The sequence below is a fragment of the Dama dama genome, chromosome 15, assembly GCF_033118175.1.
Source record: "Dama dama isolate Ldn47 chromosome 15, ASM3311817v1, whole genome shotgun sequence".
NCBI lineage: Eukaryota > Metazoa > Chordata > Mammalia > Artiodactyla > Cervidae > Dama > Dama dama.
This window is the reverse complement of record NC_083695.1, coordinates 36,006,381-36,033,189: the sequence shown is the minus strand read 5'-3', so window position 1 is coordinate 36,033,189 and position 26,809 is coordinate 36,006,381. Positions and strand designations below refer to the sequence as shown.

The 26,809-nt window shown below is 43.0% G+C and overlaps 1 protein-coding gene across 5 annotated transcripts in view; it reads left to right on the top strand.

Moving 5' to 3' along the window:
• The window catches only part of KCNMA1 (potassium calcium-activated channel subfamily M alpha 1), a 755,545-nt gene that overhangs the window by 373,133 nt on the left and 355,603 nt on the right, over nt 1-26,809 (top strand). For 4 of the 5 annotated variants that reach the window (XM_061161908.1, XM_061161907.1, XM_061161903.1 and 1 more), the window contains exon 3: nt 1,652-1,713. In XM_061161908.1, coding sequence (XP_061017891.1) covers nt 1,652-1,713 — 62 coding nt within the window. Of the gene's footprint in view, nt 1-1,651; nt 1,714-3,069; nt 3,137-3,241; nt 3,483-26,809 lie in introns of those variants that run through there. The other variant, XM_061161904.1, reaches the window with a different exon arrangement.

Here is a 26,809-nt window from a genome sequence, read left to right as displayed (position 1 = left end):
AATTTTATAATGTTTTAAGTGAATATGTATGCAGAGTTCAGTTTCTATCAGCCTATTTGACACGTGCATACATGCACACACACAGGCACATGACTCAATTATGTTTCATCATCAAGTAAATCTAGATTCACATCCATCCACCAGCTAATGCTACAGGGATGTCAATTTGTAGATAGGCTGAGGAGGCTGACACCTCTTGACACCCTTCACCCCACAGTCCCTTTAGGATATTAACACATCTGCCAGGTACTTATTTCACACCCCACCCCCCACCCCCACTTCAAGCATTGTATGTGATGGTGTTGTTTATTTTTTGTTCTCAAACTCCATTGTTGGCTCTTGGCACCTTTTTTATTTTTGTACATCCTTTTAGTTGCACTCCTAGTCTCGTTTATGAAAGAATAAATAAATTGGAATGTTGAGTGAGGACAGAAGTGTCAGCATCAGCCTCATCTGCTACATATTCATTTGATAGACTTTAGCGTGACAGGTATTCTTTGAAGGAGATGCCAAAACTGTCTTTTGTATTCGTGGTGATTGATTTTGAGTGAAGAGTGTAAAGAAGAACAAGTGTTGTCATATACCTGGCCGATCATATTACCTAATTTGGCTTCCTGCACCTGAACTATCTCCGGAATACTTGAGAAGTCGTATAACCACACGCACGCACGCACACACACAGGCAGTGAATATAAATATGCATGCACACAAGCACACATGTATCGACATTTGTACAGACACCAAATTTGTGCTTTTTGACTAAAATTTCTTGTATAGAAACTGAAAGTAAGTTAGTAAATTACTATTCTTTTGTTTTATTTTTGTTTTTTTTTTTTGTTAGTAAATTATTGTTTGTTTAGGATTGGGCTTCCCTGGTAGCCCAGATGATAAGGAATCTGCCTGCAATGCGGAAGACCCGTTTTTGACCCCCGAGTCAGGAAGATCCCCTGGAGAAAGGAATGGCAACCCACTATAGTATTCTTGCCTAATGAATTCCATGGACAAACCATGGGGTTGTAAAGAGTTGGACAGGACGAAGTGACTAACACTTTCACTTCACTTAGGATTGGGAGTAGGAACAGGTATTAACTGTAATGGATATGAGGGATCTTACTGGGCTGTTGAAAATGTTCTGAAAGTAGATGAAGTACTGGCTGCACAACTTGGTAAATTTACTCAAAGTTATTGAATTGCACACTAAAAATGGGAGTGTTTATGGTATGTAAACTATCTCAGCAAAGCTGTTAAAAGTTGATATCCCTATCTTTGAGTTCCTTTGGGGCCTAGGTTACATATAATAGGAAAAATTGTATCACTGCATTTGTTTTTACCTGCTCTTTTCCCACTGAAGTCTGTTGACTTCAGCTGTGGAGAAGTTGGACTCTGAGATAACAGGGCCAGATCAAACCTGGTGCCAGGAGATACAGAAGTCTGCCCTGACCTCTGTTGGCCAGCGGCGAGGTTGCTGTCCACTGTGATGTGAGGAGCCAACAGCAGGGGGGTGTCTGTGGGTGCAGCAGGGGGACGACATTGCCAACAGGCCCGCGAAAGCACCATGTTTCCAGGCCGCGGGTGGGTGTTCCACAAAATAAATAAGTAGACATCCCAGCGTTCAGCTCTTAAGTGATGGCGTTTTTCTCTTCTTTTGCAGGTTGTCTTAGTCTTTGCTCTCAGCATTGGTGCACTTGTAATATACTTCATAGATTCGTCAAAGTGAGTATTCAATATGTTTTCTTGCCCTCTTTTCTAAAACAATCACAAACTTTTACATTGGTCAGTTGATTTACTTTAACACCAGCCTTTGCAAGAGCCTCTTTGAGTGTGGAAGACTTTTGGAGGAAGGCAGGACTGTCTGTGTTAATTTTCTGAATGGGAAAGCAAGCTCTCATGAGAAAGACTACTTTGACTAGACTGTCCTAGGAGGGTGAGAGAGGAACCTGGGGTCATCAAGCTTTTTTGCTGGCTGTTACTGCTTTTAAAATAGCTATTTCCTGGTGCAGTATTTGCCCTGAAGGTAGAAAGAAGTCAAGAGGGCTCTGATGTGAAATTGCAACCTCTGAGAGGGTCATGGTGTCCAACCAGTGAGGCTGTGAGCCGTGCTTCCCGTGGCAGTTTAGACTCCTTTTCTATTAGGGTTGCCAATGCTTTTCTTATGGGAGGTCAACTTAGAAAGCATGATGCTCTCCTTTGCGCTGGTAGTTGAATATTCAACTGAAGCATCGCTGGCTGGTGCTTCTTGACTTGTGAAGGTAAGGAGATGGGACAGAGGAGTTTGTGATAACTCCCAGAGTGGAGGCCCATGGCTATCTGAGAATTCCTAGAGTGGACACTCAGGCAGATGCCTGGGGTGCCAGCTGAGGGAACTGGTGCTCTGGGTGGGGTCTGTCTGTGTCGCACACAGAAAAGGTTTTGTTTGAGGCAGAAGAGGGCCCTGAGCAAAGGTGCTCAGTGGTGGCCACTTCTGTCCTGGTTCCTGCAGGTGTCACCCCCACTCCCACTGGTATATCATTTGTTGCAACTATTCAGTCACAGGCTTGAAATTGACAGCATCTGGGAAACTGGAGCTGAGCTGGTTTGACTCCCTTTGGTGGGGACATGAACCTGACACCTGATGGTGGCCTTAGGCTCTTTGTCGGCATTGCCCACTGTGAGAGTGTTTTTGATTCCCTGAACTCTCAGCCTAGTATGCCTTGGTGCTAGAGTTTGATCTGAGGAAACCCACTTGGAGTCCATTTTGGCTCAGAGTCTGGTGTGCCTGAATTCTGAGCTTAGTGTTCTTTTTCTGTGGCTCAGGATGGTAGTAATTTCATGCATGCCTAAACTCTGAATTTCTCAGAGTTACTGGTCACCAGCCAGAGGATTTTGTGCATTTGGGTGCTGAGCCAAAATCATGTCAGGGAAGATAAAGAAAACATCTCCTCTCTTCACCTGTCTCTGGGAACTGGCCATGTGTAGAGTATCAGCGGTCCTTCAGCCCATCCCCACGCACAAGGCTGGACTGCCCTCGCCCACCACAGGTGGACTCTTAAATGTCCTCCAGGATTGAGATTCCATGCACTTTTCCATCAGCTCTTCCTGGCCAAGAGAGAAAAGAGCTTTTTAAGTTTGGAAAACTCCAACTGGTATGTCATTGAAGGTAAGCCTTATTTAAATATCTCCTCTTCATAATTCTGGATCATATTTGAATTGAACTGAATATCTTCTAGAGCTGCTTGTCTTATTTCTCCATTTTCTCCCCCAGGGCTGAGGAGTGTTCTCAAAAGTCTTGGAGTGCATACTGTGTCAGCTTCCGTGCCAGGGCTCAGGAGGTAGTTTCAGACATGTAGTCTGTGAGCCCCAGACAGGCAAACACTTACGCGGAAGTGAATGGGGTGATCTGTCAGAAGGACCTTGACGCCTTCTTTCCTTGTCTCTCCTTTTTTGCTCCTCTGTATTTCTCAGAAATAAAATGCTCTTGTAAAACGGATTTGAATTGTGTCCTTGTTTACAGTGTCCACTGTGGACTGGTCTTTTGCTCTGCCGGGTGTGGTGTTCTCAGCTCCATGTGAGAGGATGGAAGGGAATAGAATTCCCCAAGACAAAGCCCTCTTTCCTGCATGCCCCCTGCAGCACCTCAGTGTCCTTTGGATTTAGCTGTGATTCTGCTGAGCCTGGGAAAGCCAGCCCTGGGAACCGTCTCCAGTTCTGGTTTCTTTCATGGACTTGCAAAGAGTCTATTCCATGGATAGACCTCTGGTTCTGTGCTCAGTTTTTCCAAGCGAAAATGCCAAGAATCTTAGAACCAAGACTGTCCTCACTCTCCCTGGGGACTATTTTAGCCTCATCCTAACTTCAGTCTTTCTTCTCTGTCACTAAACTGTGTGGTTTGGCATAGCGAGGCTTTGTTTATAAGACAATCTTATGTTTATTTGTGTAGCTCTTTCTACTTTTCATTGGAATTACTGCATTGGGTTCTGAAGTCAAACCTCAGGAGTCCGTCTATGGGTGACCTCATCAGTATAGTCGATACCAAGGGTCTGCTCTCTTCCTGGGGAAAGTCAGTAAAGATGCTCCCTGTAAGAAGGGGGATGAATTAAAGCAGAAGCTATAAGGTAACCTCAATGATAAGCCACAGATTCATTCCCAAGAATAAAAAGAAAGTCCATTTGACAAATTATAATTAAGCATAGTAAACAAGATAAAAAGTTCTATACACATATAAGATGCAAATGAAAAGCGAGTAAGAAAGCAGAATATCAATTCTTAAAATGCATCCCTTTCATTCAAAACTGTCACCGGTTTTACACACTTGTGGTTTGGCTGGCCATCTGGGCATCTTGGAAGGAGAGCTTTAAGCATCTCTTGGAAGTTACGCTAAATCATCACCCTGGAAAAAGTGCCTCGTATTCTTCAGATGAATTTCAGTTATAGTAATTTATACCCTTCAAGTAAATGAAAGACAATGCATAGACTTTCCCTTGTGTGAACCTAACTGGGCAGACAATGGTCCATGAAATGGCTTGTCTGAGTGAGTTTTAACCAAAATGGTAGGGGTGCTCAAGTTCAAGATGGTTTGGCTCTCTGCACCTGGCCCTTTTAGATCACGCAAGAAACACACATTAACATAGAAAACAGGCTCCGTTGGCCATCATGGCTGACTCGGTGTCAAGGCAGGACAGTCAGTGCAGGTGGTATGAATAAACAGGCAGTTCAGATAAATGTCATCATCTGTGAGTTTGTGATCTTCTTAACTTTTTAAAGCTTATTTCACCATCAAGAGGCAGTGGGTAAGTCATTTGCAAAGACAACTTCTATACTTCTTTCCTTTTCCATTGTTAAGCCAAGATGGATCCCCAAACAGGTCTTTTTCATTCAGGGGTTTGAGAAGCCCTTCTTTGGGTTTAATTTTCTTAGAGTGGTCACTACAGAAGAATCACTTGTGCAGCCTCAGCTGATTACTATCTGCTTGAGACAGATTGTGCTCAGAGCTCCTGGTCTAGAAAGCCAAAGAGAATTACATGAAACTATGTTAACATTATGTTTCAACACCCCAGCAGCAGTCTCTTAAGAAACCACGGAAGCAGAGGGAGACAGCTCCTCCCAATGATTGGATGGACACAGATGTCAGTTCCTTAACAGACACAGAGAAGCATTAAGCCCACCGCACACAGTAATTCCACTCCCCCCCCAAACATTAAATGGCAACACAAGGCAGATACTGTCCCAGAGAACCCCATTTTTTTTTCCTCCTTTTTCTCCTCCTAGTTTTACTGAGATATGATTGACACACAGCCCTGGGTAAGTTAAGGTGTACAGCATGATGATTTGACTGAATGTACGTCACAAAACAGTTACCCCAATAAGTGTAGTGAACACCCATGATCTCATATAGATACAAAATTAAAGAAAAACCATTTTTCTTCCTTGTGATGAGCACTCTTAGGATTGAGTCTGTTAACAACTTTAATTTTTTAAAAGGTACCTGATTTAAGGCGCTTCAGCTCCTAATTCTGATGTCTCTCCATACCCACACCCCTTTTACTCCTACACACTCTGATCATCTGTGAAGCAAAGATTTTTTTAAAAATTGTACAACATAGTCAAAAGTGCCCCTGGACATCCCGTGGGTGATAATATCACTGTTGCTGGTCCCATCCCTGTCTAGTTCCTCCCTTTGACATGGGAACAGTAATTCTTCTCTTAAAAAAAGAGACCCAAAGATGTCAGTGTGAGGGCAGGATCCACGGATTGCATAATGTATAAATTCCTGCTGCTTCTAGAATTCCAAGGGAACTGAGGCTGAGACTCAGGGGCCTGGGTATTTGCATTTTTTCCAAGGGCATTCTTGGAAAGATGACTCAACCTGTGTGAAGATATTTATTCCTTCGATTCGTGTTTAAACTCCACTATTTCTTGTGTTGCAGTTAGGTGGATTATGAATATTTAACGTTGCACACTCTGAAAATGAAGGTCAGGTCCTGCTCACTGGTGACTTCATTGTTGGCTTGTGTCTCTAAAAGGCAGGCTACCTGCTGTGAGCAGAGTAAAGCTGAAAGGTTATGCATTGTTAAAATTTTCCTTAATGACTTTATCTGTTCCAGAATGGCTGGTGCACAGTGGGGGGGCACCTGCTGATTTCATCGGTCTTTGCTCTCTGCTTCTGGTGTCAGAAGTGCTGTTCTGGAGGGTTGTGGACATTAGGCGGCAGGGGGTGGGGGGCTGGGGAGAGTGTTTTGGAGAGCATCTGATCCAAGGGCCAGATTCCAGGAAAACAATGGTGTTACGATGTGAAAATGGCCTTCCCCCAGTCCATAGAATATTGTTTGTATTCAGTTATTCATTCATTTTATATTCAGTTCATTCATTCAAGACAACTTCATTGTGATCATGATGAATATTTTCCACATGGCCAAATTGCTTATGGTTAGGTATGGTTAAGGAATACTATCTTTAAGACTGCAGTAGAAATTGACCAGACTGTTTTCATAGTCTCTAAAAATAGCATGGGCATCATTGATGTAATGGGGATACCCAGAGCTTTAGTAGAACTGGCTACTCTACCATTTTACCTACCTACCTGAATCTTCACACAGCCAGGCCTCTAATACCTTTGCCTAGAAATTCTCCTTAAAAGGGGAGAGAGGGCCGAGGAACATTCACTGATCCTGTGCTGTGTGCTGAGGTATGGCGCCAAGCCCTTCAAAATTAATTATATGTGCAGTCTCATTGAATTGTCCTGACAACTTGATAGGGTGGGGACTGTGACTTTTTCCACTTTACAGATGAAACTGCAGTATTTGCCCAAAACCACGTAGGTAGTAAGACCTGGAGCTAGGATTTGAATCCACAGGTCTAAAGTCACCTCACTTCCAAGTCAAGGAGTAAAATTCCAGATGTGGAAGTGTCTACGTGGGTTCAGTAGATGTTACAGGAGAGGTCACATAGCATCCTGCCAACTCATCTGTCTTGTTTCTTGTTTTGTTCTCCATCTCCCCATTCCAAACATTTGGGGCCAAGTCTGCAAAGCAGCCATGCTTAAGAGGGTCCTGTGAGCTTTCTCACCGGGACATGGGGTGTTTGGACCATGCACTGCCTGATGTCTGTTCGAGCCTTGATTCATTTCTTTCTAAACTATGGCTCAAAAAAGAATGTCTTCTCTTTCAGTCGAGTGGCAGCATTTTGTGATGGAATAAGATCAAGTTAGCAAAGAACAGGGAAAGCTGATTGTTTCTTAAGGGCCCCTCCCACTAATTGAATTCTTTCCTGGTAGAAAGCCCCTTTGCCTTCCCATCCTGACCTAGGTCTCTGAGCCTGTTATTTGGCAGGTTAAGAGGAGATAACCAGAGAGACTCTGCTTCCCCATTAGTTTCTTTTATCTCTTTGGAGAGTTTCAGGATAGAGTTAATCTCTTACAGTTCTGTGTTGTGTGCTTGTGAGTTCATTAGTGCATTGTGTGTACCTCAAACCGGTGGACTTTAGGGGAAATTTGATTCCAAGTAGGTTTCTGTGTAGGTCTTCGAAACCATGTAAGATATCTAGCCTCCAGCTCTGGTCTTGTTATTACCCATCACACACACAGGTGTTGACCTCGAGCAGGCACCTGGCAGAACTGTGAGGACAATGTACGTTATTTCCACAACAGCATGCTGTAACCTGTAAAGGACCATGAATGCTGCTTTCATTGTCACCAGTAGCACACTCCCCATCCCCACAGCAGGAGCAGCTGGGCAGCCTGTGGCACCGAAAAGGAAGCTCAGCATTTATTCTGGACCCAGCTCCTTTATGGAGCCTGGTCTTTCTAGGTAACGTTCTGAGAAATTGGCTCCAGCTCCCCACCTTCATGCCCTTTTCAAGACATCGTGGCATACATTTAAACCTTTGTGGAGGAAGTCAACACAGATCCCTGTGTGTGTAAAGCATCTCCCTATTTTTCCCTTTTCCTTTTTAAATACTCCCCCCAATTTTCTCCATCCCTCACTGACATTTTTATTGCCAGGCTTTGGTTTGGAAAATTATGGGTAGGGAAAGTTCAAGGGCAGGATGTTCAGAACAGCACTGCACATCTGTGAAGGGAGCACAACAGGAGAGCCAGCAGCTGTTGAAAGAATGGCCTGTCAGATGGTGGAGGGGGCCAGCCCACAAAAAAGAGGGCTGGGGGAGAGGAGACGCCTTAGGGGCGAAGAGGCTGTAAATAACTCCCAATGGGAAGTCCTGTCCTTGTTCACAATTTAACCTTGAATAGCAACCCTCGATTCTCGGACATGGTTTTTGCAAATTGCCCTTTTTATATCAGTGGACTGTAAACCCGGTAGAGAAGACAGGTGGAGAATATGCTGAGAGGGTAAGCGACCTTGTTCCTTCCATCTTCCACGCTGTACAAGGGTCTAGGCTTTCTTGCTTGCTACTCACTGTGTAGGAGATGCAGAGGTACCACAGGCAATAGCACCTAGAAACGTCAAGGGAACTGCTCGTCTTCAGCATTTCCTGAGGCAAAAATCAAGGGCTGTTAGGAGTGGGAAGGAAGATGGAGCTAGACCTTCCAGGTTTGCTGCAAAAGACAGCTTTAGAATAAAATGCTGGAACTTGCCGAGGCTTTAGAGTTCATCTGGTTTACAGTTCTCTGTGCCTCAGCATCCTCTCCTACCGACTGAGGGCTCAGTGACCTTCTTAAGGTCACCCAACCAACCGCAGACAGAACTAGAGCCATAAGCCAAAGTCCTTCTGCCCCAGGCCAGGCCCTTTTCTACTTGATCTTTTGGTTTCTAAATAAAAGATAAAGATGTGACAGTATTAATCCATTGAACAGCAGAAGCAATAATGACTTTCTACACAATTCTGGACTTGCAGGCTGTCATCTTGGGGGAAATGTTAGGGATATAGAAAAGAACAGAGATAATCCCAGGTGGAAAAGAGCAAACCCAGCTGGGGTGCCTGGGATTAGTTTATTTCATTGCCATTGGCATGAGGCTTTGAGTTCCTGCTTTTTCTGTGTGTGTGTGTGTGTGTGTACTATTTCAGAGAGGAGGTGAGAGTCCAGCTCTGTTGTGGGAGGTTGACAAGGCTGAATGCATTGGTCTGGGCTGTCTGGGATTTGTTGCACAAAACTTCTGAGTACATTTTGCCCCCCGCCCTGCTCAGTTGTTTCCTCTATGAAAACACTATCTGATAACCGTGTCTATAAATCCATATGTACTCTACCCTCCAAAATTAGAAGGAAGTATTTCTTCTCTTTTTACCACACTCTAGAATTTAAAAGAGAACCTCAGATTATCTGACCCTCCTTTAGGCCTCTGGTTTTTTCTTTTTTTAAAGAATAATTGTTTTAGGGCAAATGAAGAAGATGCATTCTGTTTCACACCCAGTTAGTTATTTATGTCTTCTGCAACTAGTGTGTGTTTATACCACCAGAGGGCTGGATCGTCTCCCCGTTGCCCAGCTCTGGTCCTTTACCTAAAGTTGCAGCCAGGCATGCATTCAGAAACTGCTGAAAGATCAGTGTGAAAGCCAGCTGGAGGGAAAGATTAGAGTTCAGAACAGTTTGATCCAAATACAGGGGCAGAACGCATGCTTAACACAACCATGGTTGTTCTGAGGGGTGGTGTTGACTGGTACAGCTTCATCATGGGGTTTATGGGCTGCAGACAGGAATGGAGATGTGACCTCTGCCTCTTCTTTTATTCCTTTTGTCCTTCTTCCTGACAGCCTGACAAAAGGAAGCTTTGGGGAGACCCTGGTCAGTGATGAGTCATTTGTGGAGTAAAAATAGAGTCCCTTACAGCAAGGATGCCCTTGGGACTTTTTGGATATACATGTCACTGTTCCCAGAATTTGGGAGAAGGAAGTGTATATGTTTGTGTGTGGGTGTGCATGCACATGTGTATATAGGAGACAATCTTGTCTCATTTATAAATGGATAGGAAAGTACAGCATGGGAGGATTAGCCCCCAGTCTCATCATAATAACAGAGATGGGGCTGAAAGCCGTGTACCTTAAAGGTATCAATCAGGAACTCTTTGTGACCCCATGGAATATAGCCCACCAGGCTCCTCTGTCCATGGAATTCTTCAGGCAAAAATAATAGAGTGGGTAGTCATTTCCTTCTCCAGGGTATCTTCCATTTCCTTCTCAGGGGATCTTCCCGACCCAGGGATGAAACCTGGGTCTCCTGCATTGCAAGCAAATTCATTACTGTCTGAGCCCCCAGGGAAGCCCATCAATCAAGTAATAGGTGTCTATTAAGTACTGACTGTACGCGAGCTATTTTTCTAGATACTGATGGTTTCAAATACTATGTATGAAGCTAGATTTTTTCCATTGAGATGTTTAAATTATAAATATTTTCATGAGGGTACAGCCATAAATACAGGAAAAATAAGGTAACAAAACAAGATAACCAGTGAGATATCAGTAGGCTATATATCATCAGTTTCTAATAATGAGCTTTGTTACCAAGTGCTAAAGTTTCAGAAGCTGAAAAGATAGCTGGGTTTTATAGGGTGTTTGGCTCTGGGGCAGTTTTGTGTTGAGGAAACAGAAAGCTCAGTGCCCCCACCAACTCAAGTAATCCATAAAAGGGGCTCTTGTTAGGGCATGTGCTTTTGGGCTTCTTGGATTTTGTTCTCGGCATGTACTGAGTCCAGTGAAGCCCTGCCTCGAAATTGGCCACTGGGATTAAGAATGAAGAATGCTTTCAGGATGTCAGAACAGAATCAGAAAAGCAAACTGTCCCTGGTGGCAGCAATACTCTTCTCCAGTTGTGTGTGGTGAAAAACCTCTGGACACTTCTACTTAGACATTTCCAGAAGTGACTGGATGAAAGGCATCTGTTCCAGCTTTTTGAAACTTGAGGTCTGGGTGTAACGTTCCTTACAAGGGCCTCACTTATGAATGTGCTGCATGCAGAGCATCCATAGATGTGGTAGGAGACAAAAGTCATGGCTAAGTGAGGTCGTGCTATGGGCAGACCCACCACAGCTCAACCTGAGATGCTAGTCTGGAGACCAGCCTTTGCCTGGAGGGCTGCACTGTGATTTTCATGGGCTCTGGGTACTTTTGCATTCTTAAGTCCATTTCTCTGTAAAGAATACTAAAAGTTATATTTTACTACTGTTTTTCTATAAAGATAAGTATAATCCAGGCTAGAGTCCTTATGACATATTCATTATTATTTTTTTCTTCTGATTTTGAAGAAATTGGAATTCAGCCATTTTTGTGGGTCGCTGGAAGCATGGTGGGCCCTCGGCACTGTGTCTAGAGTGCCTGATGGAGAATTTGGCTCCCATCCCTCCCTTGCTGTCAGCCCCAACCGTCTGGAAAATTTCACAGATGAGAAAACATGCCCAGAGACAGATGCTTTCTACCACAGCCCTCCCGGTGTCATCTAATTGTTTCAGATGGGAAAATAAAAACAAACATTCCATTTCAAACCATGTCTTATGACTTGGCTTTAGGAAACAGTAATGTCATTTTATATCATTTAATAAAAATGACCCCTATAGATATGGCCATAAAAAAAAAAAAAAAACCTTAATAGTCTTGCTTTTCTGTTGAGTTTTGAAGACACATGTGCTTTGTCCATCCTTATATCTGAAAATGAGTCTTGCTGGTGTAAGAGATTTGTTCACTCAAAGTGCCACAGTCAAAAAAGAACACTTCCTGTACTGAGGTGTGCAAGCTCAAGTGGAAAGGGGTGCGCAGATGTTAGAAATGAGGCTAGCAGATATGTGAGGACCAGGATGAGCTGAGAGCCTGAGCCATCCCTGAATTAACTTCCCAGCTGATTGTCCCCACCAAAAATGCAGACTTGTGCAGGCAAATCATCCCTGTTTCAAGGAAAAGAGAAGAAACTGGGCTTTCATGTTGAATCTCCAGTTTTAAAATATTGCCCATGACTCTACCACTTTTAAAAGTACTCTACAGGCCAAACAAAACTTCTCTGTAGGCCGTTTTCAATCTCTATTCTAAACGGTCTCTCTTTCTGGTCTTGAATTAGCTCTGATCCCTGAGTGCCAGAAAATATTCTTAACTCTTGGTCTTCAGATTCCAAAAAAGGGGCCCTTCTCTCTCCACCCAGCTTGTTTTCCATTTAACATGTTTCCAAATGCTGCATAAGTGAATGTCCACCTTTCTCTAGACAAATACTGTATGTTGCAGCAACAAATCACCCACAACTTACTGTAAATCCCCAAAGACACATATCACTAGGTCTACGTCATCCCTGAAAATAACATCGTTAGGACCTCATAAACATACAGTCTGTTTATTTAAGAACTGCAAGAGCTTTTTAAACATGGTTGCTAAGTCACAAGAGTCTATTTTCCAGGACATAAATGGAAACGAACATAACCCCCTTAAATTGTCAGATTATTTATAAGAAATAAAGGTCCAAATCTGTCTGTTCTACTAGTGTATTACTTGACCAAAAGAGAGTTGACTATACTAAGTGTGTCAGTGATAATTGCTCAAGATTATTTTCTGACTTACTTGGCTAAATGGGCACATTTGAAACTTGGTTCAATTTTTAACATATGTTGGTATAAAGACATGGGTTAACATAGATAAACCCTGGGTGTAGTTTCATCAATCTTAAAGTTCCCAATTTGCTGAGCGTTAGGGTCAGCTCATGAAATTCTTACACTGTGACCCTTCAAGAACAAAACATAGCATAGCATCTCTGTACCTTCCTTTCCAGATATGGTGTCAAGTCTGAGCTATGGCTCCATCTCCTAAATTTTCACTGATTGTGATTCTCTCAGGAGGAAACCATAGGTAGGGCTCCAGGGTCTACCTGTTAACATACTCTACCCACATTCCTGTTCATGCAGACATCCTATTCAGACAGAGTTCCCATTTCTTCCTTTGAGAGCTGGTGTTTTTACCTTGCCTTCCCAGTCCCCACAGAAAATGAGCCCATAGCCCAGTTGGAGATACACTTGATCTTGATGCCCTAGAGGAAACTGCAGGTGCTGTCTGCAGAGAAAGGTGAAAACATGATGCTATTAGGTGACTCCACCTGGCACATGCTTTTTCCTCTAGCAGCGGGAGGAAATGGGCGAGGACTGCATTAAGGACTTTCCCTCTTCCTAATAGCATGAACAGCAATAATAAGACGAGGTCTGTAAAGAGCAGCATTAATAATGGAGCCATGCAGCCTGTCTGTGCCTTCGAGCACAATCTGGTATCAAGTACGTGGTGAGGCTGGGCGGTAGGCAGGGAGCGGGCACTCGGAGCCTGTGTGTCTTGTGCGCGTGTGTGTATGCCTGAGGAGGCACAGATGGGCGAGAGTTGGGAGCTGCAGCAAATCAAATGATAGAAAGCGTGTGCACATTGCCGTGCATGATGGTGGTGATTCTTTTGTGGGTCGAGCACCCTTTGGGGGATTTGATGAGTGCTATAGGAATTTTTCCTTGTCAGGGATTCTCAAATTAGTCCGTGGACCCAAGTTAAGGATTCCTGCTCTATTAGGGTAGTCTTACCTACTCACTCACTCCATTTTTTTTTTTTTTTCCTGCCATTAAGACCACATGGCAGTCTTGATACCCAAAGTAAAGATTGATTGGGAACCTCCCCTTCCTGGGCCTACAAGATAAGTCTCAGTGTGAGTCTCTCTCTGGTGTATGCCTCTCCTTGGGTCAAACCCCTTCCCTCACTGCATATGAAATCTTGAAAATGTAGGGGCAATGCTGATGGGACTAGGGAAGGGAGGCCCTAGACTTCCCAGCTATTCCTCTAATACTAAGCAACTCAGGAAGCAGTATGTAAAGTGAGATGAATCTAAAGGGCAGAGCCTAAACACTATGTGTGTTCTGCCTCTCTTATACATTGTGAGTTAGCACCTGTTTTTAGGGGCAGTTTTCCTCCTTGAGCTGTGAGTCAAATATGCAAATAATCTCCAGCCAAAACTACTTCTCCTGAGATGCAGCTCTCGGGCACAGGACCTGGGCATCATTGGGGTGCCCAAACAGATGCAGAAAGCAGCTGCCACCTCTCTTCGAGACTGTGAGTCTTCCTTAGTACTGGAGAGTCGCTGGGGATCATTGTGAACACATCCAACCTGTCTTCAGACCAGTTTGACAGAGAACAGCAGAGCAGCTTCTTAAAGAAGCCTCATCTCCCCTAATTCCCTGCCTCCCTCAGATTCCTTGCTGCCTTAACCTGTCTCCAAGCTGGTCAACTATGACCATTTAATTGGTGCGGGGAAGGCGGGAGGGGTGGGGAGAAGCAGGCAAGGGTGACTGGAGTTCTGGAAGATAGAGATTTGCTGGAGGTGAATGAGGGGAACCGTGACGGACAGGCCTGCATGCGGGACTGCATGCAGGCAGGTTACTGACCCTTGCTTAAAAAGAGCATTGACCAAGGAGGAAAATTTGGCCAGCTCTCTTCCCTGAGCTGACTGGGCCAGGACTCTGCATTCATGTGTGTGGGTGATGCCCTGTCCACTGGGAGGCAGCAGGGTTAGCTGGGAGCTCTGGCTGGGAATGAGAATGGGTGGAAAGGAAAGACCGTGCTTCCTGGGGGTTAGCAGCAGGCTCTGGAATCTGACCTTCCTGGGCTTCATCTTGCTCTGCCTCTTTAGTGCTGTGTGTCTTTGGGCAAGCTGGTTAACCTCTCCAACCTTGTGAAATGGGGTGAAAATGGTGATGAAGGATGATGATATTACTTTCCTTGGAGTAGTGTGTGGAAAGAATTAGGTAATGCATGTAAAAGCTCTTAGTACACTGCCTAGCATGAAAGTAGCCGAAAATATATTAAATATTGTTATTTTCCTTTTGAGGTTTATTTTGAAACTTTTAATCATTTCTTTAAAGAGACAAGGTGTGAACACATTAACGTTAAGGGGAAAAAACAAGGCATATTACAAAGCAGCCGTGTGGTTCATTATCGAGGTAGTGGGCAAGACCTGAATTTCTTAAAATTGCAAGTCTCAATTCATCACTAATTTGTAAAAGCAATAGAGTGGGCACAGCAAACATCTTTTTTTTTCTTTCTTTTTTTTTTTGAAGGAGATTGAACAGCCTTAGATAAAAATACTGCTTGGAAAGGTCAATGTGATTATATGAAAATTTTCTCTCAATTATGTACACAGATCTCTATATAATATGTAAACATAGGTGTGTACTGGTTTGTGATATACGATATATTTCTTCCTTTGGGTTTTGTTAAACAGCAGTTTGAGACACACTAGCTTTAAGTCCAGAAGAGGGCATGTTTTCTGGGCTGCAGTAATTTAGGACCTCTTCAGGTAGGAAAGAAGACTGGATCTGGGTCCCCTGGCATAGGTGGAGCTTAGATAATACAGAAGAAGGGGGGAGGGTGAGCTGTCCACAGGACCACTCATTTCTGACACCAACTGCAAGTTCAGGGAGCTCCCTAAACCACCCCTGACTTGTTAGCAGGACCGCAGAACTCACTGAAAGCTGTTATGCACAAGGAAAGGGTATAGATTAAAATCAGCCAGGAAGAGGCACCCAGGGCAGAGCAACCCAGGGAAGTACTAAACACAGAGCTTCCACACTGTTCTCTCCCTTTGGAATCAAGACTGTGGTATTTTTCCAGCACTGATGTGTGACCACATGTGAGGAATTCTGCAAACTTGGGAAGCTCACTGAGCCTTGGTGTTCAGAGTTTCTGTTGGGACTCAATCACATGAACTTGTGTTGGCTGACCTTCTTCAGCCACGTTGGAGCTTGACAGCTTCCACCTGACCCAAAGCCTCCACCATATAACACGTTGTTGGACTTTTCTCATGTGATTTACCACCCTCTCCCTACTCCTAATCTTACTGTTCCTCTGGCTGACCCAAGACCCTCAAAAGACTTTGTTCAGACATGACATCCCAAGGGCTGAGAGATTGCCTCCCAGCAGCTGACGGCCAAGGGCAGACATCTCTTGGGCAAGGCTGACATCTTTGCAGCTGAGTTAGTGGAGGGACTGGGCTGGCTGCAGAAGGGGTCTCTCTTGGAGAAGGCTGGGAGTGGGTCTTTTGACTACATGAATAGCAGAGGAGAGGGAAATACTACTTTATAAGATTTGGTGTTTCCAGGGTCTGTTAATGTCAGCAAATCATCACTGAACATGATTATCCCATCTCCTTGGCACCCACCTACACCCAAGCTGAATGATTTGGGGAGCCTGCAGCTGGTAAAAATGAGACTGGGCACAGGGGCCAGGAAGGGGGCTGCTGGAGGCATGCTCCTCACGTGACTGAGCTGCCCCGGGCACAGTGGGCCTCTGGTTTGACCCCATTTGCTGCCATCTCAATATGACCAGCACTCTTCCTGCGCCCTGTCCTTTTGCAGACCCAGTGGATGGGCCTCCAGGTGCTCTCAACAGATTTGGTAAGGAGAGCATCTGTCTTCCTGCTCCAGTTTAACTTCCTTACCATAAGGCTTGATGAGGTCAAAACCAGGAAACACTGAGACCTCAAGCTGGGGATAAAACGCAGATCTGGCTTTCATCAGGCCATGCTGCCCCCTTGCCACCTGACAAATGAGACAATCCCCAGCCAGGGACAGTTTGTAATTGTGCAATCAAATTAACTTGGATTTCAGCTTAATGAAGTGCTTAATGTCCCGAATGAGGCCGAGCCCTAATATTTAGAGAAGCAAACTGGACCCCAGGAAGGCAAAGAACAGACTTCAGCTTAATGCCTATTAGTATTAATTGTGCTTGCAAAATAAGCCTTTTCAAAAATTCATCCTTTCATGTGAGGCAATCCATTAGCACCTAGTTTTGCTATATTTTTGCTGAGGGGTTTTTCTGCTGTGGCTCATAAACAGGACAGTGGAAGGAACATTTTATTGGAAATTTCTCCTAAACTCTACATCCTAGGGCATATTTCTTAACTTTACAGGATCTCAGTTTTCTCAATTGGACAATCAGAAAATTCCCCCTCTTTTTCTCTGAAATTCCCATTTTAGTCCCCCCTAGAAGTGTCTTGTTGTAGTTTTAAAAAAAAAACAAAAAAACTGATAATCTGAGGCAGGTAGATCTGGTTACAAAATCTTGACTCTGTTACTTGCTAGCTCTGTGACCTTGGGAAGAATGTAACTGCTCTGAGCCTTTATTTCCACAACCGTAAATATGGATAATAATTATTCTGGTTCCTTAGTTCTGAGAACAGTAAATGAGACACTGCACATAAAGTACTTACTACAGGACATAGGACATAATGGCACTTATTAAATCTGATGATAATATAAATGTGAAATTATTTTCCGTATGAATTATACATCACTAGCTTGGTATGGGTAATTTTTATTTTCATTAAGATGATGATTTCAGTGTTGTTTAGAAAATGACTGATGATTCAGTAATTAACTCAATAAATATTTATTGAATGGCTATTGTGTGCCAGGCACTGCATTAAGTACTAGGCACTAACCAATTGTAGTGTCAGAGGAACACAGGCAATAAACATGTCAACAAATAAATAAATAATTTAACTTGATGATCCTTAATGTGAAGAAGGTAAAACTGGTAATGGAAAAATTGGGGTTCCTTAGCTGGTTATGTGCTGAGGAGTCCTTTTGTGGTCTTGTGAAGACTATGATCCCACCTCTCAGAATATTTATAAATGCATAATATAAAAACACTGGATTGTAAGAAAACCAATTATGTTGAAATAGAATTATCGTAATATAAAAAAACAGGTTCATTATTGAATGTGCCTCTTGATTAGTGCGTTATTATGAAGATCAAGAGCAATGGTTCTAATACACTCGTATAATTTTAAAGTAGGATTAATGTAAATGATATTTTGAGATATCTGCATCAGTTATAATCCTACATGTAAATATCTGAGATTTTTATTGCTAACAAACGAAGTCAGAAGTATGATTAATACTCTTCTAGTTTGCTGCTCACATTTTTATGTACATATAAAGAAATGCCACATCTGAGTTAGAGGTTCATAAAAGTAAAGATGTAATTTTTCTCATCTAAGTTGGTGGACTTCCTGAATATTATCCTAGGACCTCTTGGGAATTTGTGGCCCCTAGGCAAGAACCTTTGGAATAGAGTGTGATTTGTGATGGTGGGGGGTAGGGGGTAAGCTGTTTTATTGAGAGAGGAATTGTGTGATTTCTGCTTTTAAAAGTCATTCTGGATGTATAGGATAACAAACTAGAACTCATAATTCAAAATAAAACCCATACAATTATAGTTGATTCATTTTTGATTAGGTGCCAAAATCATTCACTGTGGAAAGCATAGTATGTTTTTAAAAAAGATGCTGGGACAACTGTATAGCTACCTGTAAAAGAATGAGGTTTGACCTTTACCTTACATCATATTCAAAATTAAGTCAAAATGGATCTAAAGACCTAATGGAAGGGCAGAAACTGTTAACCTTTAGGAGAAAATAGAGGTAAACCTTTGTGACAATAGATTTGGCAATTAATTCTCAAGTATGATACCAAAAGCATAAGCAAGAAAAGAAATAGATAAATTGAACCTCATCAGAATTTAAAACCTTTGTTTCTTAAAAGACTCTATCAATAAGTGAAAAGACAGCACAGAATGGGAGAATACATTTGCATATTGTATATCTGATAGGAGACTTGTATCTAGACTACATAAAGAGCTCTACAACTCAGTAATAAAAAGACAACTCAATGAAAAAATGAGCCAAGGAGAGATATGCATCAACACATTTGTCATCAGTGAATTGTAAATCAAAACTGCAATGAAATACCACTTCACACATACTAGTATGGCTGTAATAAAAAAGATAGCTCATAACAAGTGTTGGCAAGGGTGAAGATGTGGACAAATTGCAACCTTTGTAAACTGCTGATGGAAATGTAAAATGGTACAGTAGCTTTGGAAGACAGTCTGACATTTCTTCAAAAAGTTCAACATGGAGTTGCCATAAGACATGGTTATTCCACTCCTAGGTATATACCGAAAAGAAATGAGAATATATGTTGGACACAACTGAGCAACTGAACTAAAACTTGTACCTGAATGTTCATAGTAGCATTATTCATAAGAACCAGAACATGAGAACAACCTAAATGCTCATCCATGGACAAGTGGCTTAATATAACATGATATATCTATGCAATGGAATGTTAGGCCATAAAAAGGAATGAAGTACTGATATATGCCACAACATGAATGAACCTTGAAAACATTATACTAAGTGAAAGAAGTCAGTCATAAAAGATTACATATTATATGACTTTATTCATGTTAAAGTTCAGAATAAGCAAATGTATAGAGACAGAGGATAGATTAGTGTTCACTTTAGGCCTTGTAGAGTGGGAAGATTGGGAATTGACAGCTAAAGGATGCAGAGTTGTTTTTTTTTTTAAGTCATGGAAATGTTCTGAAGTTGATTGTGGTGATGGTTGCACAACTCTGTGAATATACTAAAAACTATTGTACACTTTAAATAGGCGATTTGTGTGGTATATAACTCAATAGAGCTGTTAACAAAAATAGTCCTTTTGACTATGATGCAAAGGATAGAGTGTAAGGCCCAAGATTTTTATCTCACAAAGAGAATATTTGGGAAGCTGATATTTCATTAGTCCCTGCTGAGAAGGTTATCTCTTGCACTAGGAGGGATTGAGGTGGTGAGCACATACTATGGGGTGTGATGGACAGGACCTGCTGTTTAGGTGAAAATAGAACTCAAGAATGACTTCTAGGCTCTGAATCTTAATAACTAGTGTTTTCCTCCTAGAAGACCAGAGTTTCAGTTCCAGTCTGTAGAAATGTTGAGAGGATTAGTGGCAGACCTGAAAACTACAAACTTTCAAAGAGCTGGGCGGCAAGGTGTTACCACCATCAATTTCACTGTACCTTTAACAGGGAAAAGTATTCTCTGTATACATGCGCATACTCATACATCTTTGCACGCACACTCTTGCATTCAAGGCAACGGCATAAAAAACACACACTTCAGAAAGCTAAACCAGCACAGAAAGAATGAGCCCTGAGCCTCATGACTTCTCATGCCAATGCAGATTTGTTCAGTGGAAATAGATTAGAGCAAGCAGGAAAGAAGCTGTTTGAGGATTTATGTATCTTAAACATGTCCATCAAGCATAATTTTCTCCTAGTCACATGTACAAATAGTAAAGGAGAGAAAAGTGTCATTTCAGGGTTTTGGGTATTATGAGATTTTGATGTCAGCAGAATAATGGATGAAAGAATCATGATTTCTCCAGTTACTTGGCCCCAAGTAAAGCCCAGGCTAAGTAAGTCATCAATCCTGGGCGTGTTAAAACCCAAGTTACTTAGGGTTCTTCTCTAGAGACAGCATGGCTTCAGTAATGGATGAGAGCTCTGGAAATTAAAGCAGTAATCATTTTGTTAATAGAGGTTATCCACTTCACTTCAAGCGAAAGCAAATGAAACAGATTCTTTCTGAGCATGTATATCACTCTGTTGAGAAGAGTCAAGAGTGTTTCATGATGCTGGATTCTCCAAGGATGGTTCTTACGTAGAAATAGAAGACCTTTCTCCCTGGGTTGGAGATGGAGAAAGCCTTCCTGGAGGACCTTAGCCTTGAGCCAGAGAAACGGCTCAAGAGAGAAATGGGAGTTGGGATACAATCAGTTATGCTTGAAGAAGATATATTTCCCTTAATATTTTTCTCCTTTCCCTCTAGTGCCCTTGGGGAGCAGAAATATCCAGCTGCATTGTCCAGCTGTGTTAAATTAATTGACAGAGGGCTCATTTCTAATCCCAACTCCACCAATGGAACTTTGCTGTATAACTCTAGGTTAGGCAACTCTGCGTGGCTCCCTTTCCTCACTCACAGAGGACAGAGTGGGATAGAGAAATTGAGGGATCATCTTCTACACTTTACCATCCTTGTTATTTTTTTTTTAATTGAGGTAAAATTCACATAACATAAAATTAGCCATTAATCATATGAAAGTGTCCAATTCAGTGGCATTCAGTATATTTCCTGTTATGCAGTCATCACCTTTGTCTAGTTCCAAGACATTTCATCACCCAAAAAGGAGACCCCATACCCATAAAACAGTCATTTCCTGCTTCCCTATTCTCCTTGCCCCTGACAGTCACCAATCTACTTTCTGTCTCTATGGATTCATTTCTGGATGGTTCCTATAAATAGAATGATATATATGTGGCCTTTCGTGTCTAGCTTTTTTCCCTGGGCATATTTTCAAGGTTCATTCATATTGTAGCACGTGTCAGTGCTTCATCCCTTTTTATGGCTGAATAGTATTCCATTGTATGGATATATCCCATTTTATTTATCCTTTCATCTGTTGATGGGCATTTGGGCTGTTTTCACCTTTTAGCTATTGTGACTAATTGCTGCTATAAACACTGTACACAAGCATTTGTTTTAATTCCTATTCTTAATTCTTATATACCCGGGAGTAGAATTGCTGGGTTATCTAACAGTTTTAACTTTGTGAGGAATCACTAAACTATTTTCCATGGTAGTTGTACAATTTTACATTCCTGCCAACAATGTGTGAAAATTGCAATTTGTCCACATCCTCGCCAACACTTGTTACTTTCCATTCTTTTGTTTCTGTTTTCTTATAGTCACTACTCTTTGATTTCTAGAGTAAAAGCAGTTCACGCTCAGCATTTGATGCCCACCCTGGTTCATGTGAGGTGGTTTGCTCCATCTTCAATGACAGTTTTAGAAGTGGGCCCACAGGCGATGTGGGAAGTGCAGGTCTGCCTCTTTCTAGGAGTGTAACCTTGGGCTAATTATTATCTCTGTATGTCTTGACCATTTTATCTGTACACTGGCCATGATATTGCCTTCCTTAACATTGAGTGAAGATAATGAATCACTTCATACCATGTGCCTAGAAGATAGTAGACTGAATAAATGATCTTCTTTCTCAACAATGAATACGAGTAAAGGGAATGGGATGGATTTCAAATAATCTGCTTTTAAACTCTCACTATTTTTGGTGTTGGACTTCATCATAGAGTGCCCTCTTTGCAGTAGGTTCCCTGTCAAATCATGCTTGATTAAATTAACAACTGAACTTTTAATATATCTATTCTCTGTGTATACCTGTTGATGAGGGTGAAGGAGATAAATCTTCATGATGAAATCAGGAAGATAAACTAGGCTACCTTTTGATCTTGAGATTCTCCAGGTGAGTGACCCACCTTTGTTTTACTTTCCACAGTGTCCATGGTTCAGGATGGACTTGGAGTGGTTATTGATCAGATCATAGCCTTCTTATCATTCTAGCAAAATGAAGAAAACTGTGGACCACAGGCTGCTATGTTAACTTTGGAAAAGTCAGCAACTATTTATACTATTCACGATGTAAACTTCCATCCCTACAGAAAAATTTCAGCCTCATCTTCTAAATAACACTCACTGATAGGTACCAGCAATATTTTAATGGTGGATTTTTCTTTTCTTGGTCTTAAGTGCTGTAGGTCCTCACACAAATGCAGAGGGTCACATCTCCCTTAGAGTCTGGCCCCAATGGAGGGAGGTGCCTTGTGACTTGACCACAGGTGGCTTGAGCTGGAATTTCTGACCACTGATGGGTGGTTAAATAGTGAGAGAGAATGAGAAGAGCAGAGAGAGTGTTTAGGTCCAGTGCCCAAATAGCTCAGAGCATGGTAGACCAAGGAGACACCTGGACAGGCTAATAATTTTTCATGCCTTCAGATTGGTATTCTTTATAACTCATTAAATACTTATTTAGTGAAGAGACTGAGCTTCCTGTTGGGGAAGAGAAGGAAGGGGAAGAAGAAAATTATTACAGAGATACCCCTAAGGCCCTGGCCACTTGCCCCAGGAGTTCGGAGACCCTCTGTTGGTCTTTGAATTTATCCTTACAGAGTCTTACCTTCTCACAAGTGGTTTGCCCCAGCGTTCTTCCTAATCATATGTGGTAAGTACTCTTGCTGAAAATCCCATGTTTTGATGTTGTTACGTTTCCAGTGATTTCTTGGGCATCTTATACATTGACCTCCAGGAAACTGGCCAGTTGGCCTACCCCCTAATTCATCTCTGGCCGAGAATTTTCCAGAAAGTTTTTAATGAAATGCTTACTCTGTGGTAGGCATTGTGCTAAGCTGCTTTTGTCACCTCAATTCATCCTCACAGCAGCCTGTAAGGAAGGCGCCAGTATTACCCCCATAACAGGTGAGGAAGGCTTCCCTGGTAGCTCAAATAGCAGCGAATCTGCCTGCAATGTAGGAGACCTGGTTTCGATCCCTGGGCCAGGAATATCCCCTGGAGTAGGAAAAGGCAACTCACTGCAGTGCGCAGAGAGGTTGGAAATGGCAGCTAGGATATGGTACAAGGAGGATTTGAATCCAGATTTTTACCTTTAATCCCTACATTTGTCTTGGGCAAAATTGCGTATTATTTCTCTCAAAGTCAGGATTTCAGATGCTCTGATAATGATAATCAAATGAAAACAGTGTGAGGACCATTTCATCCTAAAACAGCAGATGTACACACCCTTGTGATTTATTTCAGAATCAAAATCGTTACAGTCATGAGGTATCTATGACATAAATCTTTCTGAGAACTGGTGCATCTGTCAAGGTGTTTCTGTTTTAATTTGGTTCCTAGGAAGTTAGCATCCATGTCATAATTTGCATTCGGCAGGACTTTCCAAGTCACTGGCTGATCACAGCTTTAAAATGACGGAACTCTGAAGTTCACAGGCATCTTTGTGGGCCTGGTGAACCTCAAAAGCAGAACCTGGGTTTAGTCAGACACTCTGCAAGGAAAGTGATTGATTGCTTTTCCTATCTGCAACTAATTACCAAAAAATGCCAGGAACTTAACAGGGAAAATTTTCCACCTTCTGCTTTTCTCTATGAACCTCAAATTGCTTGATAGTCTGTTTCCAAGGTGTCGACGTCAGTGCTAATGGCACGCACAGAATAATTATCTAATATGCCTTAAACTCCATGCTATGGTCTGGCAAAGGAAATACTGCCCCAGGCAAAGGGAAAGTCAGATTATACAGAAAAAGCAACCAGCTTTTCCTTAATTACTCCCTAAGAAGGAGAATTCTAGCTCTTAAGATGAACCAAAAGTACAAAAAGAGCATATTTTGCAATGAGGGAGGTACATCTCTCTCTTAGAATACGAAAATTGTTTTCTGGGCATTGACTATTAGTAAAATGGAGAAAATAAGAAATTTCCAGTTATGCATCCAGGAGTGTGTGGCTGTTCTAATATACCATCCCACCCTTTTATCTGAAGCCCCTCCTTACAGGGTGAACGGGTTTCCTCAGAGTCGGTATGACTCTCATTCCTTTTCTCTCCTGAATGCATCAAGTCCTGGGCTGAGAGAAGGAAAGATAAATGACTCCCAGTGGCCATGTTGTAGATTACTTAGTGCTCGTTGTCAGTTCTTCTCTCCCTGGGAAGGGTTTGAAATGAGATTGTTTTCGACAGACTGTCCATGATAAATGATTTTCTGAGTAAGAAATTGTTTTCAGTGCTGGATCTCACCAAATCACCCTGACACATGTCTGTGGCTGCCGGGGACCTTCTGTTGCCGTCTCCTGCTTGGGGACTGGGTGGGGGAGGGGAGTGGGACGCTGGGGTCTTCAGGCAGGATGGGTCCAATAGGATATCTCCTGCGTGAAGACAAAAGAAGGCCAGGGACCTTTATTTCTGGACTGTGCATTTGGTCAGCTCCTTTCTGCTGATGTGAACAACCCTTTAGCTGGACATCCAGAATACTCGAGACCTGAGAGAAGGAGACAGACTGCAGGGGTGGATGCATCTGTTAGTTCTGGATTCTGCTGTTGTTTCCATGTTAGGAGTAAGGCCACTACAATCAGTTATAAATAGAACAGCACTATGTACTCAGCGGGGGCATGGACCCTCTAGGCAGTGTTCTCAACCTCTTATTAGTCCATGACCCTTCCAGGAAAATCTTAAAAATAGCACGTGCTCCTTCAATATTATTTGGCATTTCGAAAGAGATTGAATACCATGTCTGAAATCACAAAGGGCTGGTAGAGCATGCCTATTCCAGCCTTTCAGAGCCCTCCTTCCTCCCCTAGATTCTGGGAGAACATGGGCCTCCTGCCTGATGGTCTCATATCTCTTGGCAACAGAAGTCCCAGGGCACTGGCAGGAAGTTACCTCTAAGCTAGAATCTGAGGTCTCAGCGGCAGCACCACGGGGTTGTTTAGTCATGGCCCAGGTGAGATAATTGAGATAGTGATCCCTTGGGAGGGGTCCACAGTGCTGTCTGAGCTGCGAATGGGACCTCAACAGTTTCGATTTCAAAGGAGGTTGCTACCCTCCTCTTTGTGGACATGTGGCCACCATGGCTTCCCGGGTCCTAGGGAGGACCCTGTGAGCTGTCTGTGACCAACTATAGGGGTGTCACAAGCTTCTTAGGTAGATAATGCAGGCAGCACCAGCACCTGAGTCTCAGGAGCTCCAGCCCCAGGGCTAGATGCTCTAAATTGGTGCTCCAGCAGAAGATGGTCTAGGGCAGGATGGGCATAAGGGGAGGGAGCAGTCAGCAACTCGGTGGGTGAGGAAAAGCTGCTCTAGGGAGCTGATCCTGGAACTGGGTCCTGAGTTTCCCCAAGGCAGCCTGGTCTTTAGCATCATCCTCTAGGCTCAGGCTCTAGATGCTGGGATTACCCCATAGCCTTTCTTGTGGTGTGAGGGCCCTGCAAAGGAGATGTGCTTCCCTGTGTGTTCCCTTTAGATCCAGAGACCTGGGAGCTGTATGCAGAGAGGAGACAGACATGCCCATGTGCTCAGCTCTGTTTTCAAAACAGACTTTCAAAGTCACTGTCATGTGGGATCAAAAGTCTTCTCGGAACCTTTCAGAAGGAATGTGACTCCTCTCCCAATTTGGGATTAAGAGTCATAAACTTGGACCATGCCTTGTTGGTTAGAATGGAGCTTGGAATAACTGACTTTCTATTCTGGGAGCAGACACATCCAGCGCTTAGGTGAGTAGAACCCCAGGTGTGTCTGGGTCTGTGGAACCATAACATCCTACATGTGTAGCAAATACGGCAAAAGGAGAGAGACAGAGGCCAAGATCGAGACAAACTGACTCCTGGAAAACTCTCTTTTGCCTGTGCCCCAGTCTTAGCAGCAGGCCAGTAGCAGAGGCATGGCAGAAAAAGCTGCGCAAATCCTTCTGTGGGCACCAGGTTTGTGCTGGGAGAGGCAGCTGATTTGCTCAAGGACTGCCCTGTTCTGGAACTTGTGTGATGTCAGGTGGATATACCAAGTAGTGATGCTTTCCGTATACTTACTGCCCTAGTTCTCTGGCTCATTGGGCTGTTTGGTTCTGCAAGTGAGTCAGCATCACCAAGGTGCTCCTCTTCACTTTGCCCATGACCTCTGCCTAAGCTCACTCTCTGTGGAACTGTGCTGCATTAGGGAAGTGACCCTTGGTCAGGGGACAACCCCCTAGAACTGAGGAAGGAAGGGAAGCATGGCATTCACCCTGGCAGTGGCTCTTAGAACATCTGACCCCTTCTGCTTTCTGGGTTTCCTGCCACCACGTGTGCATGTCCAGTCAAGAAAGTATCCCAGGAGGTCACCACTGTTATGTGGTTCTCATTCTTAGTCTATCCTATGCATGTTCTCACTCTCCTGTACTCTCTTTTAAACTTGTTTTGTTAAAGACAGTTTCTTTAGCAGGAGAGTGAGATGGATAAGTAGAACTTTAAGGATGACAATACAAGTGGGCAAGGATCACCTGAGCAGTGTAAGATGAGCAAGTGGCAGGATCTGTGTCATCCAGAAAACCAACACAGTCTCTGTCACAACATGGTCTGGTGAGAAAGAACTCTGACCACTATAAATGGCTTCCAAATTACAGTTCATCACAGCCAAAGAGAAATGCCC